The sequence below is a fragment of the Capricornis sumatraensis genome, chromosome 22, assembly GCF_032405125.1.
Source record: "Capricornis sumatraensis isolate serow.1 chromosome 22, serow.2, whole genome shotgun sequence".
Lineage (NCBI taxonomy): Eukaryota > Metazoa > Chordata > Mammalia > Artiodactyla > Bovidae > Capricornis > Capricornis sumatraensis.
The window spans coordinates 29,620,017-29,640,739 of NC_091090.1; the positions used below are offsets into that span (position 1 = coordinate 29,620,017).

At 44.6% G+C, this 20,723-nt stretch overlaps 1 protein-coding gene across 2 annotated transcripts; it reads right to left on the minus strand.

Moving 5' to 3' along the window:
• Nucleotides 1-4,261: 4,261 nt before the first annotated feature.
• LOC138097894 (glutathione S-transferase A1) lies at nt 4,262-19,123 on the minus strand. Of its 2 annotated transcripts, none has more exons than XM_068994120.1 (7): nt 19,087-19,108; nt 12,271-12,375; nt 9,794-9,845; nt 8,902-9,034; nt 6,824-6,965; nt 5,484-5,615; nt 4,262-4,662 (listed from the first exon to the last, which is right to left on the minus strand). In XM_068994120.1, exons 2-7 carry the CDS (start codon nt 12,355-12,357, stop codon nt 4,540-4,542), a joined length of 669 nt encoding a protein of 222 aa, XP_068850221.1. In that variant the 5' UTR covers nt 12,358-12,375; nt 19,087-19,108; the 3' UTR covers nt 4,262-4,539. The 2 variants fall into 2 exon arrangements, with proteins under 2 accessions (XP_068850221.1, XP_068850220.1); XM_068994119.1 differs by having other exon boundaries at nt 4,263-4,662; nt 12,271-12,383; nt 19,087-19,123.
• Between the last annotated feature and the right edge of the window lie 1,600 nt (nt 19,124-20,723).

Genomic DNA, 20,723 nt, shown 5'->3' on the forward strand with positions numbered 1-20,723 from the left:
TGGTGTTGGAGAAGACTCTTGAGAGTCCCTTGGACTGCAGGGAGATCCAACCAGTCCATTCTGAAGGAGATCATCCCTGGGATTTCTTTGGAAGGAATGATGCTAAAACTGAAACTCCAGTACTTTGGCCACCTCATGTGAAGAGTTGACCCATTGGAAAAGACTCTGATGCTGGGAGGGATTGGGGGCAGGAGGAGAAGGGGATGACCGAGGATGAGATGGCTGGATGGCATCACTGACCCGATGGACGCGAGTCTGAGTGAACTCCGGGAGTTGGCGATGGACAGGGAGGTCTGGCGTGCTGCGATTCATGGGGTCGCAAAGAGTCGGACACGACTGAGCGACTGAACTGAACTGAACTGATATGTATATATCCCCTCCCTCGTGAGCCTCCCTCCCACCCCCATCCCACCCCCTTAGGTGGTCCAGGGTGCCAGGCTGGGCTCCCTGTGTAGCAGCGTCCCACTCTTCCCATTTTACACGTGATGGCACATATATGTCGTCACTGCTTTCTCAATTCATGCTACAGCCCTGTTATCTTAACAGGCACATTTATTGGATATTTAGTTGGAAACATCTATGATTGATGCAGCTGCCTACTAAACTATGTAAGCTTCCAGGATGAGGTATTTTGTGAAGTGAAGTGAAGTTGCTCAGTCGTGTCCGACTCTTTGCGACCCCACGGACTGTAGCCTACTAGGCTCCTCTGTCCACCGGATTTGATTCTGCTGTAGCCACGTTTATCTTCTAGCCTACTTTCCGGGCGGTCACGACATGAGGAAGGAACCTCCCCCGCAGCCTGTGCTCTTTCTGCAAGTACAGAGTCAAAGGGAAAGTGAGATTATTAATCTCCATTGTGTTATCCATATTGATGAAGTGACAGTTTCTCTTAAAACTTTTAAACAGACTATCACTGCAAATATCTGAGAGGCGTCAAGTTTGGAAATTTGAAGAAATATCAATATATATGTTAACACTGTTGTCAAGTACATTCCTTAAGCCTAATTCAATGTACATTTCTATAGCAATTTTTTAAAATTTATTTTAATTTTTTTAATAGAAAATATTTTTAACTTAAAAAAAAAAAGACATTATACAGGACAGGTCCCCGCAACAAAGAATTACCCAGCTTGAAATGTCAGTAGGGCTAAGGTTGATAAACCCTGCTCCAGCCAATTTCTAGGTTTCCCATGAGTTGCTTGAGCTCCACGAGAGACAGAGGGGGACTTGCCAGCTGGCTAGTCAAAGCAAAGACTGAGTTAAAATCCAGTTTTCTGGCAGTCACTTAGTCATTCCTCTTATAGTTAAATCTTAATTTTGAGTTTCCAAGTCCACATAGTATTACTGCATTGCAATTCACACCTGCTGTGTGTCGACTGTGTCTACAGAGCAGGCAACTTTAGTGTAAACACCTGCTCTCCCCTCTCGTACTGGTCACACTCTCTGATCGTCTAAAATGCTGCCATACTTTTTTCCCCTCATATCATTAATTTTTCTCAGATCTAAATTCTCATGCTTAGCTTTCTACGTTCGTCACTTTTACGTTTCTGTATCCAACAGCAATTGACTAAACAACTTGAATGTCCCCCAACCACAGCAAGAAGGCACATATGAACGTGAAACAGTTTTTCTTGTGCTAAGGAAATATTATACAAACATGCAAAATCAATATTTACCTTACGAAAGTCTCTCTCCCACTTGGCTCAGCACCTCAGTGCTAAGTTCACGGGTGTTTATAAGCTCTTGTTACAGTTGACGAGCTGACTCCTCCTCTCTGGAAGGGGCAGAGTCCTGTTAAGGAAAAGCCACTCCCGTGGTATTCAGGGCCCCTGGTTCTACACTAGATTAAAAAAGAAAAAGGCAAGTTGTCCTCTTATCAGGATACACCTTGTTAATAACTTCTTTTCAAGATCAGCAATTAAAGATTAAACACAATATTTCAAGTTGATTGTATCCTCTTGCCAATTGATGAAGGATGGCCTTTGGAGAAAACTTACTTGTCTTGAATTGGCTTTCATGAATTGGAAATGGGCACTAAAGCAGATGATAAAATCTACTGTGGGGACACCAAGGGGCTGTGGTCATGAAGGCTCACATGGACCTCTGCCATACTCTTCACCCTGAGTTGCAGATAAATATAGGACACCCAATTAGATATGAACTTCAGACACATAATAAGTAATTTTTTCATGTAAGTACGTCCAAAACATTGTATGACATGGGTTCATGCTTAGTCGTGTCCGACTCTTTGCTACCCTATGGACTGTACCTTTCAGGCTCTTCTGTCCCTGGGGTTTTCAAGGCAAAAATACTGGAGTGGATTGCCATTCCATTCTCCAGGGGATCTTCCTGACCCAGGGATTGAAACTGGATCTCCTGCAGAAAATAACAGGTGAATTCTCTACAATCTAAGCCACGATAGTGGTCTCCAAAAGAAAAAAAAAGTCCACGTCTAAATACCTGGAACCTCTGGATGGGACGGAGTTTGGAGAAAGAGTCTTTGTAAATGCAATTAAGGAACCTGAGGTGAGACTATCCTGGATTATATAGATAGGCCCAAATCCAACAACAAGCGTGCTTACAGCAGAAGAGAAAATACACAGATGCACACATATGGGTGATGTGAAGATGCAAGTAGAGATGGAAGTGATGTGGCCATGGGTCATGGAAAGTTCAGTTCAGTTCAGTTGCTCAGTCATGTCCGACTCTTTGCAACCCCGTGAATCGCCGCACGCCAGGGCTCCCTATCCAGAAGAGGCAGGGAAGACTTCTCCCAAGAGTGTCCAGAGGAAATGCAGTACCTTAACTTTGGCTTCAGGTCTCCAAAAGTGTGAGAGAATTCATCATGTTGTTTTAAGCCCCCCAATTGTAGTAAGTTGATACAGCTGTAGAAAACCAACACACAGACCTGTTTACTTCCCCAGAGCACAGGATTACTGTGCAGCAAATCCTACACAGCGTATGATGGCATCCATCCCACGATTATTAAATTTACCTCTAAGAGGTAAGGACTCTTTTTTTAAACATAATCACACTATTCTATCACATTAAAATTTCATAATTTACATCTTTTATACTTAAAGTTCATTCATTTGATTAAATGTTCAGCATTCTAATTTTCCCAATGTCTCATAAAGACTTATGTGCAGTTGGTTTATTTGCATTAGGATCAGAGCAAGGTCTGTCCATAGCATTGGAGTGATATGAACATCTTGGTCTTGAAGACTTGGCTGAATGAATAGAGCTGTCAGGCAGATGAGAGTGGGTGGGGACTGTGAGGCATTCCCACAGCCCAGACCCCTGGGCCAGGGAGAAGTGTGTGGAGGTACAACGATTCATGGTGGAGCCCTGGGATTACACAGGGCTGGGCCCCCATCAGGAACTCACAGATGCTGAGGGAAGCCAGTGGCCTTCAGGGGGTTTACTGGGCTCTGGGGGAAGCAAAGAGGTGCGTCCAGGTCTCCCCAGGGAGCACAGAGCTCAGTTTGGCCACCGGGGTGGAGCTGGCCTGGGATGGAGCAAAGGTGCCCAGGCAAGAAGGAGGCGGCCCCCGCACGTCTTGTTTGATGGGACTGGCACTCGGGGGTTGAGGAGGGAAGGGAGGAGGGCACGCCGTGGGCAGTGGGAGTCACTGAGGGAGGTAAAACAGGGTGGTGATTCTCAGTCTTGCATTTTAGAAAAATATTTTGATGTCAGTAGAGAACAGACCACAGGGAGGGAAGGGCAGTCAGGGACCCCGTGTGTCTGTCTCTCTGGCCCCGCCCCTTCACCTGGGGGTTCCGGGGTGAGGGTGAGGCAGGCAGCTCACTCCAGGAAGAAGAGAACCCGAGACTCTGAAGGCCAGGTTTCCTGGGGAGTGTTCACTGCAGAGCCAATCCAGGCTCCCTGGCTCCATGAGAGGCCAGGGGAAATGACGTCATATATATTCATTCACATCAAATTCACACACGTCACCTGTGTCATAGAGGTCTGATCTTGGGGACCTTGTCAAATGCGGGTGAGGCCCTTGTGCAGAGCCCCACAGAGCCTCTTGCAGCAGAACTGTGATGACCATCGGCCACAGCAGGGTCCCCTGAGCACAGAGTTTGGGTCCACTGGGTTCTCATTATTTCCCCACCTCCCAGAACACTGGAGGGCCCACAATAGACAAAAGAGTTGTTCAAAAATGCATAAGCAAAGACATTTTTATTATCAGATGGAAATTATCTCTCAAAGAATTAAACAAAATGTCTTTCTGCCATGACCCCAGAAAGGTAGCTCTTTCCTGAGAAAACCTGACTGTCAGATATAAACTGTTACACTTTTCTCTTTGATAGGCTACGTGACAGATGTTATAGGATGATCCTTGCAAAATATTAAGGGAATATATAATCTGTTTCTTGTTCTTATTTGTCTTTTAATTCCAAACCTTGAAGGCGAGAAGGAGATCATAGTGAAAAAAGAACACATTGGAAGTAAATCTGCTCACAGGAGCTTTATTGTTTCATTGTTAGAAAATTTCAAATTTGTCCCAGACAGCCCCGCCAGCCGCCAGCTTTATTAAAACTTGAAAGCCTTCCTGGCTTCTTCTATTTTTTTCTCGTCTGTGGGAGGCTTCCTCTGGCTGCCGGGCTGCAGAAACTTCTTCACGGCCGGGAGATTGCTGACTCTGGCTTTTAGGGCCTGCAATGCATGAGAGCACAGCTCAGAATGCAGCTAAAGAGCAGCCCTGTCACTGGCGCAGGCCAGAAGTGACTCTGAGACCCTCCTAGACAAGGGCCAGCCGAGGCCCATCCATCAGCACTAGGAGGAGGCCCATGAGATAGGAAGGGGACAGCCCAGAAGTGTTCTCCCCAGAGAGGTCTTAGTGTAACACTCCATTCGGCTTCCCGATCTTCCTACACATCAATCCTGAAGGGTTCACCCTCAAATGCAGTGTAACAAAGAGGAGTGTGTCAGATATCAGCACAGATTAAGGCTCCAGATGTCAAGACAAGAAGAGCTAGGACACGGGGCTGGAACTGAAGACAGAAAACATGAAAGGTCGTGTGTGAGGTCAGTCGGAGGCCATCTGCCCTCAGAGAGAGAAACGGGGACAGAGAAATCAACGTGTGAGAGAAGGATCAGGAACTGAGGGGAAGAAGTGAGATGGTAGGAAACCCACTCAGACAGACTCAGGGAAAGAGGGACACACGTGGGACAGAGGGGAGCGAAGAGGAAATGAGGACAGAGGCTGAAGTGGAAGAGGGGCCAAGAGAGATCCAGCCCTGGGTCTGTCTCCTGGTAAAAGGCAGGGCGTTTTCTGTGGGGCAGAGTCCACCTCCGATGTCCTTGGCTTGACAGATTCTTTCCACACTCCAGACCAGGGCCTTGGAGTGAACTGAGGAAACCGGGGGGCAGCGAGTCTGGACAGGGATGGGGACCCTAGCACCCCAGTCCCAGGGTCCAGAGAGCAGATGCCGAGTAGGGGTGTGGCTGGCCCCCAGGGCCGTGGGAGAGCTCACCTTCAGCAGAGGGAAGTTGGCCAAAAGGCTGGGGTCCAGCTCTTCCACATAGTAGAGAAGTTCAACCAGGTGGATGTCAGCCCTGCTCAGCTTGTTGCCCACCAGATAGTCTTGTCCGTGGCTCTTCAGCACCTGGGGAATAAAGGGGTCAGATCAGGGATGCAGGTCCTGGCAGGCTGGACCCCTGCCCCTCCCCTGCCCCTCACCCAGCCCCACGTCCCCCTCTGCCCCTCGCTGGGCGGGTGGGAACCTCAGACTTTCTGCTCCCTCCAACTCAGGGACGGGCCAGGCAGGTTCTTGCTATTCCCTCCTCATCCCCAGTGGAAGGCAGACCACCATTCCCTTTTCCTGTTCCCTCCTCGCTGTGGCTGCCTTACTTCTTCTTCCACGGGGCCAAGGCCTTAGCACCGTCTGCACCATGTTTTTGTGGACTGCACACCCTCAAGTGTGCAGCCGTGAACTCCGCAACGTGACCCTTCATCCATCTCTCTCTGTCCTTCTCTCCCTCATCCTTGGGCAGTGTCTCCATCTTCATGACAGCCTTCTACCACTCTGAGCAAACTAATGCGGACTCTGTGTTCCTTCTCATCTCTTTTGCTCTCATTGCCTGGTCTTACAATCTTTTTTTCTGAGGGGGTGGGTGGTTCATGCTTTAAGTTGAGCCTGATTTCAGGTAGTTTTGATCATGAAACGTTCAAACAGAAAAAACTAAAATACATACTAGGCATAATGATGGAACACTACTTCACTGATTTTATTTCACTTTCTTCAAAAGTCTGAGAGTCATGTCCCAAAATATCTAGATTACTTTTTCCTGAACAATTTCTCCTCTGTCTCTTTCTCTCCAACCCACGGCCTCCATATCTATCTAGATACATGTCAATCATCCCCAAAACACTACCACATTCTCCTGACGGGCCGCTGGTCTCATGTCTCCCTACACAGGACACCAGAATATTTTCTGATGTATTGCTGACATCATGCTCTTCTTGAATCAAGGCCCCTGCACCGTGTTCTGAGGATCCATCTACTCCAGGCTCCAGTTGTGGCTCTCAGAGCTTCCATAGCCCAAGCTCTAAGTATAACCATGAAATTCCATTGAGTAGAGAATTCCAGACTGGGTTTGAGTAAATAGAAATTTGGCTGAAAAATTATAACTTGGGTAAAACTAGTACAATTCTTCTACACATTCAATTTTTATAAAGTGCCCTGAGACTCAGAGTACTACATTAGTATTTAGAAAGGCTCACAGAGGTGAAGGTTAATGCCCTGGCCAAGCCAGGCACTATTTTTCTTCATCCTCTGACCTCACTGCCAAAAATGCTGAAAAGTCCACTTACATTTTCAAATGCAGGGAGATAACGGTTTGTTGTCTTTTCTCGGATTAGGGTCAGCTTGGCGTCTTTTTCAGCAGGTGGGCACAGTGGCAAATGCATGATCATTTCACCCAAATCTGCCACACCCTCTGAATACATATCAATCCTGAAAAGATAAAGTAACCAAATTGTCAAATGTCTCTGCCTTAGATTTTGGAATGGGTAAGAATGAGACATTGAGAGGTAGCAAAGTAATTCTCCTCCATTGGGTGCATTTTTCTACACCAGTGATTTAGCTTTGTTTTTTAAAATCAATTTTAGCCTTCTAGAACAAGCCATCAAGGTAAACATATGTGTAATCTTTTTGTTGTACACATGACCAAAAATAGGGACAGAGCATATCAGTGGCCCATCCACAGTCACAGGCATGAGAGAATCGGGTGGAATCAGTGCAGGTAACCACTGGGACCACACCTGGGTGTGCCATCTCTGCCATGACATGGTCTGAGCATGGTTGGTGTGATGCATTAGTACCACCTCAGTCATGTCCAGACAGAGTCCTGGCACCTCAGTCGCAGTCACATCCCTCTTCCTCTGTCATCCTGTTAGAACACCAGCCCCATTTAGAGTCCCAACACCAGCACTTTCTCCAGTCATTTCCCATAGAACCTGGTTCCATAACTCCACATACAATTGCAAGACTCTGGTTTTGTTTGAATTTCTCAAGATTGTACATTTCATCCTTTTTCATGTCCAAATAATATCCTACTATATGGATGTACCAACTTTTGTTCTTTTATTCATCAGTTAATGGGCATTTTTGTTGATTCCAATTATTGATTATGAACAACACTGCTATGAAATTCTGAGTATAAATTTTAGTGTGGGGGTGTTTTTAATCCTCTTGAAAGGAATTGCTGAGTCATATGGTAACTCTATGTTTAACTTTTAGAGTAACTGCAGTAGCTCCTTGAGTGCTAAGTCGCTTCAGATATGACCGACTCTCTGTGACTCAGTGGACTATAGCCCACCAGGCTCCTCTGTCCATGGGATTATTCTCCAGGCAAGAATACTAGCATGGGTTCCATGCCCTCTTCCAGGGGATCTTCCTGACCTAGGGATCAAACCCAGGTTTCTTATGTCTCCTGCATTGCTAGCAAGTTCTTTAATGTTAGCGCCACCTGGGAAGTTCCTTATAAGATTTTAATTTCAATCATGTAGTCCCTGGAAAAGGCAATGGCAACCCACTCCAGCACTCTTGCCTGGAAAATCCCATGGACGGAGGAGCCTAATAGGCTGCAGTCCATGGGGTCGCAAAGAGTTGGACACAACTGAGCGACTTCACTTTCACTTTTCAGTTTCATTCATTGGAGAAGGAAATGGCAACCCACTCCAGTGTTCTTGCCTGGAGAATCCCAGGGACGGGGAAGTCTGGTGGGCTGCCGTCTATGGGGTCACACAGAGTCGGACACGACTGAAGCGACTTAGCAGCAGCAGCAGCATGTAGTCCCATCACAACAGAGAGAATACCCCTCACCCCCAGGATATAGTTGTACTGAAAAATCTAGCTGACTAAAACTATGTCGAAATGCTTGATGTAAGCTTACCATATTGAGCTCAACCTCTGCTAACCCTTGTCTAGTGGCCAGTCCATGTAAAGGTTTAATAAATTAAGTTTCTGGTCATCATTCTTAGAATTTTTGGAATTCAAGAACCAACTTCTTTAGATCCTGCCCTTTCTAAGCTTTATCTTCTAGACACTCAGATGCTTTGTCCCTTGTCTCTGGCTGTTGGTGGGTGTCCAGTTCAAACAAGCCTGAACCCCTGGAGTCTTGGTTCTACCATCCTCTTTGCTTCACAGACCAGCCATGTCACTGTGCTATATCCATGGACGGTATCCTCTTCCATAGGCAGTTAATTTCACTCCAAATTGATTTACTCTTCCCTCATACTCATAGGTCTTTGCTATACTGGACTCAGTGATGCCCCACAAGGCTTATACCATCCTGTTGGTCATGATGCCTTGCCTTGATCCTGCTCAGTCTGGGAAGGACCTAAGTTGTTACTATTAGTTGTGACGATAAAACTAAAAACTACCGTACAGGGCTCTCTCCTTCATGTCTTTCCCGTAGAGGTCGTATTTGGTGGCAATGTAGTTGAGAATGGCTCTGGTCTGCACCAGCTTCATCCCATCAATTTCAACCATTGGCACTTGCTGGAACATCAAACTCCCATCTTTTGAAAGAAAAAAAGAATGGTGAAATGTTGGATATGTTGCACCCTTTTAAGATGAACAAATGTTTGCTGAAATAACTGAAGATATAAAGTGAAACACTAAAATGACCTGGTAGGCTTAAGCAGGATGGCATTTGGTTTGCCTTTTACTTTCTATCCTATTGTTTCATTTATCTTTTAATTTCCCATTCAGACATATGGGCGATCCCTTGTAAATCTGTGCTGATTTGTCTTCATGTATGTTTTAGAAAGAAGCTGGAAGAGGCTGCAACAAGTGTGCCAACCAGATGCCATTTAATGGAAGTTCCAGAGAAAAATCTCGGAACACATAAGACATGTTTTCAGAGAGTTTGCCCTTTCTCTGCTCACGGAATCTACATTATTGCTAGGATGTTACTTTGCCAAACCCGGACTCACAGCAACTTCTGGACCCGTTTCTCCCCTCTTTTCTCAGATCTTCACCTTTTCCTGACCTTAGGTGGGAGCACTGTGTGGTCACTCACGATGCAGAAAGGCAGAGAAGCATTCACAGGCACTGGGGCTGGCTCCTTTAACAAACACTTGAGTTCCAGCCCTTCCTAGTTCCGAGTGAGTTGCAAGACATTTTCAGGGAGACCTACCTCTTACCTTTAACCATATTTCTCCCGCCCTACTAACTCCACTCCCACCACACACACACAGCACGTTGGTGTTGTTGAAACCTCAACTTAAGACTTCTACTGGATACTCCCATCAGAGGAATTTAGTTCCTGGGCTTACCATTTTTTAACTTATCCAAGTCTTCTGGTTTTTCTATAAATTTCTCTTCAAACTGAAAAGCAGAAAGAAGCGATAAGTTTTTGTTACTTTATTCCATAGCATTGCTGAACTTGCATGGCCTGTGTCTGGTGCCCACTGTGGACACTGTAGGATTTCCAAGTTCGGCCGGTGCACAGAGGACAGTGATCAAGGCCATTTGGAGATTTAGATTAGAGCCACCAAGATAAAAGCGTGGGTTGCAGCAAGTAACTGCTTATTTTGCAGGTTAATTCACCTCTGCCCTGTCCCCACCTCTGTCAGTGATTAGGTAATGATATGGGGGGAGGGGAATATCACTGGAGGGAAGGGACTGGGAAGTTCTAGTTATGGAGTTTTAATGTACCTGGAAAGCCTTTCTCTCCCTGTGAGATCAGGACAGGATTTTGGGGTGTCCCCAAGTATGGTGTATCCATGGAACCATTGACCCCCAAGAGGCTGCCACCAGGGTCCTCTGCTGTATATTACCTCCCTCCTTTCAACTTTTTATTGTAAACAAGGGTCTTGATTGTGAAAAGTTTGAGAATTGGGGATTTCTAACTGACTCATTGGAGTAGTTTATTATGGATTGACATGATCCCATAGGGTGAGACCATACAGATAGTGAGTGTGTGGGCAACAATTTATAAAGCACCCAGTTCAAGACAACCCTGAGAGGTGACGGATGGGTAGTTATTGTGAGAAGGGGCTGGCTGGTCAGCTGTTTCTTGTGAAATTGATGAAGATGAATGGGGTTGTGAGGATCAGGCTCTGGGCCCAGAGAACCCAGAATTCCAACGTTCTTTGGTCAGTCGAGCCCCACACTCTCCTCCTTCAGGCTGGGCTGGACAAGAGGAAGCCTGGATGCTCTCATTGTCTCCCCCTTCTTCACCGTCCTGTGCTGAACTCATCCCTCCCAGGGACTCGGAACACATCCTTGAACCCCAAGGCTGAGCCGCAGGGAAAAATGTTGGTTGTTGATTTATAGAAATGAAACCACCTGGAATGGCAGTGTTGGAATTTTCTGTGTACTTGTTTCCTTACACACTTGAAAACGGACCAAGCTAATGTGCCCTGCATTCCTGAAGCAATCGAGAGAGTATAATCTGAGGCTTAGGTAAACATGTTTTTAGGAAGCTAAGGGAGCACACTAGAGGTTCCCTTTGCAGGACGCCACCTCACCTGAAGCCCTCCTTTACTGGTCTCCGCTGAGGGACCAGATCTCTGAATTTTGCCCATGACTTCCTCTCCAGGAAACCCTCACAGAGTTGCTGGCTCCCTCTGACCTGGGCTGAGAAGTGCTTTTCTGAGTGACACCTCTAGAGGGCAGCACTCAGCAGAGTTCCACAGAAGCCTATCCATTTACTACTGAGACTATGGAGTTTTTACAGGTGCTCCCACTCCTCTTCTAATCACCCACATACATGTGAGCATCCTCACTAGAGTGCAAGTGGCCTGAGGGTAGGGACTGTGTCGGTCTTGAAGATTCATGTATCTCTAGGACCTGGCACGAAACCTGGCACTTCAAGGTGCCCAACAAATTCATTGCTGAGGGAATGCATTAAATCCAACAGGCAGTTTGCTACAATCTGCATTGCTCTATATTTCTGGTTTATGTTTTAATTTTAATTACATTTATCTTCTAATACGTATATTTTTGTCTTTTATTATGGAAATTCGTGGCATGCACAAAATAAAAAATACAATGATGCTCCTTGTAAACTTCTACCAGCTTCAGTAATTATCGGCTCAACCCAATCCCAAGACATCCATATGCCTACCCCCTGTCCCTGGTAATAATTTGAAACAAATCCCAGATATTATATATTTCATCTTTAAATACTTCATGGTATATTACTAGTTCACTAAACTTATTTTAAAACTGACCACAATACATTAAAATGCCTGACATATTAACAATAGTTATTAATATAAATTGACATTTAATATTCATATTTCTAATTGTTGCATGAATGTAATAAATATTTTACAGTTTTAAAAATCAAAATTCAGGAAATTTTCTGACAGTTCAGTGGTTAAGACATGGGCTTTCACTGTTGTGGGCCTGCTTTTGATCTCTAGTCAGAGAATTAAAATCCTGCAAGCCTCACAGCCAAAAACAAATAAAAACACAAATTTATTTTCTATTGTTTTCTATTGTCCTTGAGAAGAAGAAATATCAATGAAAATCTCTTAATCTAATCCCTAATAAATGTTTTTAAAGCAAAATTCTTAGCAGATCATTTAATAAGGAAAATCTCCTCTGTGAGAAAAGTAGTTTGATATGGTCAGTTTCCCTGGAGTAGGAAATGGAAACCCACTCCAGTATTCTTGTCTGAAGAATCTCAGGGATAGAGGAGCCTGGCAGGCTCTGGCCTATGGGAGCGAAACGAGTTGGACATGACTGAGTGACTGACTAGGCACCCACGGTCAATTTAGATCCAACTGGAGATGAAACCTACCTCCACTCCAGCCGCTGCCAGGAGCCACCGAATGCACTCCATTCTGCCGCGTCCATTGAAATAGTGAAGAATGGGCTTCCCTGCCATGGTGCAGTCTCTTGGTTCCTGTAGCCCTTAATGAACCAACAAATGCATCAATGAATGAACAAAGAATAAAAGCATAGAAGCTAACGCCTTTATGATACATGGGCATAGAATCTAACGCCTTTATGATACATGGCTGAACAGCACCAACTATGCTGAAAAGTCGGCCTCCCTCAGGGCAATTGGAAGAGTCCCTGGAACGTCTTCCTTAGCCCAAATTCCCACTCTCAACAGCCACCTGTGGGAAATTCCACCAAACCATTGTCCAGTCTATGCTGGGTAAAATCTGATTTTTTTGGCAGGCTAAGAGGTGAGTCTGTGATATGGATGCATGGGTGGGTGTCAGGGAGGAAAAAGATTAGAGAACTAGTATTTATTGCAAAACTCCTAATATTCCTGCCCCAATGCTACCTGTCTCCTGAGAAATCTGTATGCAGGTCAGGAAGCAACAGTTAGAACTGGACATGGAAAAACAGACTGGTTCCAAATCGTCAAGCCTGCATATTGTCACCCTGCTCATTTAACTTATATAAACAGTACATCATGTGAAATCCCAGGCTGGATGAAGCACAAGCTGGAATCAGATTGCCGGGGAAAATATCAGTAACCTCACCTATGCAGATGACACCACCCTTATGGCTGAAAGCCAAAAAGAACTAAAGAGCCTCTTGATGAAAGTGAAAGAGGAGAGTGAAAAAGTTGGCTTAAAGCTCAATATTCAGAAAACTAATATCGTGGAATCCGGTCCCAACACTTCATGGCCAATAGGTGGGGAAACAATGGAAAGTGAAAGACTTTATTTTTGGGTCTCCAATATCACTGCAGATGGTGATTGCAGCCATGAAATTAAAAGATGCTTGCTCCTTGGAAGAAAAGCTATGACCACCAATAAAGCCCATCTAGTCAAGGCTGGTTTTTCCAGTGGTCATATATGGATGTGAGAGTTGGACCATAAAGAAAACTGAGCACTGAAGAATTGATACTTTTGAACTGTGATGTTGGAGAAGACTCTTGAGAGTCCCTTGGACAGCAAGGATGTCCAACCAGTCCATCCTAAAGGAAATCAGTCCTGAATATTCATTGGAAGGACTGATGCTGAAGCTGAAGCTCCAATACTTTGGCCACCTGATGCGAAGAACCGACTCATTGGGAAAGACCCTGATATTGGGAAAGATTGCAAGCGGGAGGAGAAGGGGATGACCCAGGATGGGATGGCTGGATGGCATCACCAACGCGATGAACATGAGTTAGAGTAGGGTCCGGGAGTTGGTGATGGACAAGGAATCCTGGCGTGCTGCAGTCCATGGGGTCACAAAGAGTCGAACACAACTGAGCAACTGAACTGAACTGAATGCTGACTGCTTTGAATACATTGTATCTTTAATCCTCACAAGAATCCCATGAAATAACTATCTCCATTCTTCAGTTAATGAAATGGACCCCAGAGCTTAAATAACATTCATGGAAATCCACACCCAGGATTAAAACCAGGGCAGGGCAGGAACCCACACATATGTAGGCCCTGGGAAGGGGGGGCCTTGGAGCCAGAGGACTTCACAGACAGGAGGAGGAGGAGGAGGAGGAGGAGGAGGAGGAGGAGGAGGAGGAGGAGACAGAGTCCATGTTCAGCTCATTGGCTATAATGCTGCACTTGTTCAAAAGCTGAAATTAGAGCTCAGTTTGCTTAACCGTTGTTCAAAAGATCCCAATTCTTTCCACAGATACAGGATGCCAAATACTTCCATTTTCTTGGAATTGTCTATTTTATCTCTATTCGTACATTTTGTATCTAGAGAAAGGGATGTTACTGCATTAACTGTACAGTCTAGGTGGAACTGACATTTGTCCTATGTCTGTCATGCACTGCGCATTTTCACAAATTTGTCTTCATTTAACCCTACAAGAGTCACCTGCTATGAAGTTGCCATTGCTCTCATTTTGCAGTTGGGGATACCGAGATTTCTAGGGTAACTTGCACAAAGTAGGTGGCAAACTTGGGATTCAAACCCATATCTATATGAACCCAAGTCTTGGCTTCATTTTTCATATTAACATTTTTCAAAATAGGCATGACAATCCTTCAGTGGACTCTGAAACTTTCCAGTTTTTAAAATAAAGCATTGTTTCATGAGTTTTTCATTTCAGCTATGCGTGCATTGTATGTTCGGGTAGAAGAAAGCACGTGGGCACACGCATTTGGTCATGGCATTGGTAAGAGATACTTGTCTCTTTTCAGGTCAGTGAAGTTTGAAAGCCCCTAGACTTCAGCAGCCTGTGTGTGGAGTGGACATAGCAGGGAACCAGAGAATGAAACTCAAAGGCTCCAACAATGGACAGAAATTGTTGGGTTGGCCAAAAAGTTCTTTTGGGTTTTTCTGTAAGATGTTACAGGAAAACTCAAACATTGTGACCAAACCAATTGTTCTCTCATGGGAGTGAATAGAAACATACAGGACTTACTAAAAGTAGGAACCCAAAGCCAGAACATAGGAAGAAACAGCTGCGTTTTCTATCCACATCCCAGCTCTGTTTAGGAAATATTAAAATCTTGCAACTTTTTGTTGAGGAGTTCGGGACAAAAATATACTTCTCTTTAGCAGATAAAGTATGAAAACTTGAGTTTTAGATAAAATGTTTTCAAAATCCACAGTTAAAAAAATTTATTTAGTTTTGGTTTACTTTTTTATTTACATATCCACATTATTAATGTGAGATCAATGGTCTAACCTTTGCAAAATAAAGAATTCCTTAGAAACATACTTAACTTGTCCATCTTGAAGTTGGAGATTGTGTATATTGTACTTATTGTGGACAACGGAGGAGCTGTGATTCAGCAGAATTCTGAGAAAGGTGTCGCTGTGAACTGGAGGTCACAGATCCTCCTCACACTAAGCTCCCTTATCCAGTGACCAAGGATCACATTACTAAGGGAAATGAAGTTTTAACTTACACGATACTTCATCATATCTTTCTTATAAGTAGCTTTCTTCACCTTTTGAAGCCTGGGGCAAACGTGATATAAACTTCCTGGCTCCCAGAAAATGAGAGCTAGAGAGATTCAGTGACTTGCCATCAGTCACACACGTGTGTTCCCGATTCACACTCACTGTCTAGCAAGTGTGTCCACCCTCAGGACAACCCCGGAAACAGCTTCTAGTATCGTATTGTCGGGAAGAGGAAATTCAAATTCAAAGAGCTCTGTGAGCACTGGGGTCCTTTGAAGGCATCTTCTGAATTCTGGTCTGGGGCTCCCCCCGCAACCGGGTAATGCTTATGTTCCTCTCTGCTGCTCTCTGAGACCCTCGATATTAGTTTGTTCCCCATTCAGAATCCTTTGGCCAATTAACAGTTCAATGGGAGAGAAGGCAACGTTAATTCTGTTAGCTGATTCTTAGGGGCTTGATATAAGGAAAAATGGATAAAAACATAACTTACTTTACCTCAGACCTTAGAGACTTACTGTGAGTATCCTGAGCACTAGTATCACTATATTTGACCTTCACAAGGACGTAGGCTTATATTCTCTGAAAAGGAATGTGTCTAGGGATAATTCCAGTGTGAACTAAAGGAGCTGTATCTCAGGGAGTAGGTGGGAGGGGGCTCCTAATGACAGTTTTTTTTTTAGCAGAGAGAAAGGCTCAGAAACAAAGCCCAACTCCTTTCCTTAAAAGATAAATAAACCCAGGGGAGTTGTTTAATCTCTGTACCTCAGTGTTCTCTTTTGAAATACAGCCATGTCTACTAGTGAGGGCTGTTGAGGAAATTAAATTAGATAAGGCATAAAAACTTCATAATAGGGAGCAGCAAATCCAGCTTCCGTCCTGCTCCCAGTTCCTGGGAGATGGGTGAGTGAGCACACTGGGGAGCACGTGAGGCTTCTGTCTGTGTGTCTGTCTATCTGGTATCTCCCTCTTAACTTCCAGCTCTCATGCTATGCTCTGCTGTGCTAAGTCGACTCAGCCCCTATAGCTCTAGTAGGAACAGGATTTTATACATATCCAGATTCTGTCAACTACTTGATATACTGGTTCTCTTTTTATTTGTCTTGTGTGAAAGATCAGTGATGCTCACTGACTAGTTAACCTGGATTACAGGAAGATTTTGGCTAAGGTTCAGCGAAGTCTGGCACAGCCTTTTGAAACCCTAAGACTGAAGTAGACCCCTGGTTCTGTCCCTGAACCATGCACCCTGCCTTCCGTTCCCCCAGGCCTTTCCCTCCCACTCACTCCCTGATCTGGACTCTCTGGAATCTTCTGCCCCCCTACCCAGGCCCTTTGGATGGGTTCCAGCCATGGCAATGGGAAGCCCACCCCTTTCTGTAGCAGGAGTCCAGGGGCTCCCACTCAGTACCCTTCTCTCCACCCTCCTGTCCCTTCACTGATCTTTCTTCAGCATCTTCTTTCTGGTTGACCTGTCCACGGATTTCCTTCTCAACAAGTTTCCTTCAAACCTCCTCAACTAACACTCATTGAGCAGTTGGCTGCACTAAGAAATGATGGCTGGTGGGGAACACAAGAGGAATCTGATGTGGTCCCTGCCCTGGAGGGGTTGAAATCTAGTTGGAAAAACAGGTTTGTTGACAACTGACAGCACACAAAGAGCCCTGCAATGACTTCACTTGAATTGGTTCGACGCCAAGGACCGTGATTCTCTCAGCGAAGCAAGTGAGAACAAGGGCAGAGGCTGCAGGCTGAGAAAGCAGAGGGTGCTGCCCACCTGCCCCGGTTGGCCCCAGCGCCATAGCATCTCAGCCTCCAAGCCAGTGACTCTCATGGGGTCAAACCTCATCCCCATCGAAACATTGCTCTCTGTAGCATCTTGCACAGTACTTCTTCTCATCCCAGTCTCAGCATCTTCTCTTTTCAGACTTAGGTACCTTATTTCCCCTGTGAACTGCCATGCCCTGGACAACTCTAGGACCTTCACAGGATCTCACTGAACCTCTCCTGCCTCAGCCTTTTGATTTACCCCCAATAGTAATAGTGGTAAAAGAGCATGGTTCACTCCTGCATTCTGATTCAAATGACTTGTACCTTCCAGTCACGTGAATTTCTTTACTTTTGGAAGTTAATTCTCTGCTCCTGTATTACCTAGTTTTCACATCCAGACTTCCTGTGTTTAGGAGTCTGAAAAGTCATATGAACCAGTGATTCTTAACTGGGGCTGATTTTGCTCCCCCAGCCCAGAGGACATTTGGCAACGCCTGAGGACCCTGTTGGTTATTAAAACTAGGTGGAAGGGTGCCACATAATTGGCGAGAGACCAGAGGTGTCTCTGATGTTGGGGGTGGTGGGGGTGGTGATGGTTCATTACTCCTCAGTCTGCACTCTATCCAGCTTTTTCCATCAATCCTGTGGTCTTTTTAAATTTAATATAAAAAATTTTTAATTGGAAGATAATTGCTTCACAATATTATGTTGTTTTCTGCTGTACAATAACTGGAATCAGTCACAATTATATATATATATATATATATATATATATTTTTTTTTATATATATATATATATATATATATTTATATATATATATATATATCCCCTCCCTTGTGAGCCTCCCTCCCCACTCCCATCCCACCCCCCTTATGTGGTCACAGAGCACCAGGCTGGGCTCTCTGTATAGCAGCTTCCCACTGTCGCCCATTTCACACGTGATGGCGTATATATGTCATCGCTGCTTTCTCAATTCATCCTACAGCCCTTTTGTCTTAACAGGCACATTTATTGGATATTTAGTTGGAGACATCTATGATTGGTGCAGCTGCCTACTAAACTATGTAATCTTCCAGGACACGGTAATTTGTAAAATACAGTGATTCTGCTGTAGCCACGTTTATCTTCTAGCCTACTTTCCGGGCAGTCACGACATGAGGAAGGAACCTCCCCCGCAGCCTGTGCTCTTTCTACAAGTACAGAGTGAAAGGGAAAGTGACATTATTAATCTTCATTGTGTCATCCATATTGATGAAGTGACAGTTTCTCTTAAAACTTTTAAACTATCACTGCAAGTATCTAAGAGGCGTCAACTTTGCAAATTTTAAGAAATATCAATGTATATGTCAACACTGTTATTAAGTACATTCCTTAAGCCTAATTCAATGTACATTTCTATAGCAAATATTTTTAACTAAAACAACAACAAAAAGAGAATATACAGGACAGGTCCCCACAGTAAAAAATTACCCAGCTTGAAATGTCAATAGGGCCAAGGTTGATAAACCCTGCTCCAGCCAATTTCTAGGTTTCCCATGAATTGCTTGAGCTCCAAGACAGACAGAGGGGGACTTGCCAGCTGGCTAGTCAAAGCAAAGATTGAGTTAAAATCCAGTTTTGCTGGCAGTCACTTAGTCATTCCTCTTATAGTTAAATCTTAATTTTGAGTTTCCAAGTCCACATAGTATTACCGCATTGCAATTCACACCTGCTGTGTGTCGACTGTGTCTACAGAGCAGGCAGCTTTAGCATAAACACCTACTCTCCCCTCTCGTACTGGTCACACTCTCTGATCGTCTAAAATTCTGCCATTCTCTTTTCCCCTCATATCATTAATTTTTCTCAGATCTAAATTCTCATGCTTAGTTTTCTACGTTCTTCACTTTTACGTTTCTGTATCCAACAGCAATTGACTAAACAACTTGAATGTCCCCCAACCACAGCAAGAAGGCACATATGAACGTGAAACAGTTTTTCTTGTGCTAAGGACACATTATACAGACATGCAGAATCAGCACTTACCTTACGAAAGTCTGTCTCCCACTTGGCTCAGCACCTCAGTGCCAAGTTCACATGTGTTTATAAGCTCTTGTTACAGTTGACAGGCTGACTCCTCCTCTCTGGAAGGGGCAGAGTCCTGTTAAGGAAAAGCCACTCCCGTGGTATTCAGGGCCACTGGTTCTACACTAGATTAAAAAAGAAAAAGGCAAGTTGTCCTCTTATCAGGATACACCCTGTTAATAACTTCTTTTCAAGATCAGCAATTAAAGATTAAACACACTATTTCAAGTTGATTGTATCCTCTTGCCAATTGATGAAGGATGGCCTTTGGAGAAAACTTAATTGTCTTGAATTGGCTTTCATGAATTGGAAACGGGCACTAAAGCAGATTATAAAATCTACTGTGGGGACACCAAGGGGCTGTGGTCATGAAGGCTCACATGGACCTTTGCCATACTCTTCACCCTGAGTTGCAGATAAATATAGGACACCCAATTAGATATGAACTTCAGACACATAATAAGTAATTTTTTCATATAAGTACGTCCGAAACATTGTATGACATGGGTTCATGCTTAGTCGTGTCCGACTCTTTGCTACCCTATGGACTGTACCTTTCAGGCTCTTCTGTCCCTGGGGTTTTCAAGGCAAAAATACTGGAGTGGGTTGCCATTCCATCCTCCAGGGGATCTTCCTGACCCAGGGATTGAAACTGAATCTCCTGTAGAGAGTTACAGGTGAATTCTCTACAATCTGAGCCACGATGGTGGTCTCCAAAAGAAAAAAATGTCCACGTCTAAATACCTGAAACCTCTGGATGGGACGGAATTTGGAGAAAGAGTCTTTGTAAATGCAATTAAGGAACCTGAGGTGAGACTATCCTGGATTATATAGATAGGCCCAAACCCAACAACAAGCGTGCTTACAGCAGAAGAGAAAATACACAGACACACACATATGGGAGATGTGAAGATGGAGGCAGAGATGGAAGTGATGTGGCCATGGGTCATGGAAAGGAAGGATGCAAAGAGCCACCAGAAGCCGCAAGAGGCAGTGAAGACTTCTCCCAAGAGTGTCCAGAGGCAATGCAGTATCTTAACTTTGGTTTCAGGCCTTCAAAAGTGTGGGAGAATTCATCATGTTTTAAGCCCCCCAGTTGTAGTAAGTTGATACAGCAATCATAGAAAACCAACACACAGACCTGTTTACTTCCCCAGAGCACAGGATTACTGTGCAGCAAATCTTACACAACTCATGACGGCATCCATCCCACTATAACTTATATCTTTTATACTTAAAGTTCATTCATTTGATTAAATGTTCAGCATTCTAATTTTCCCAATGTCTCATAAAGACTTATGTGCAGTTGGTTTATTTACACTAGGATCAGAGCAAGGTCTGTGGAGTGATATGAACATCTTGGTCTTGAAGACTTGGCTGAATGAATAGAGCTGTCAGGCAGATGAGAGTGGGTGGGGACTGTGAGGCATTCCCACAGCCCAGACCCCTGGGCCAGGGAGAAGTGTGTGGAGGTACAACGATTCATGGTGGAGGCCTGGGATTACACAGGGCTGGGCCCCCATCAGGAACTCACAGATGCTGAGGGAAGCCAGTGGCCTTCAGGGGGTTTACTGGGCTCTGGGGGAAGCAAAGAGGTG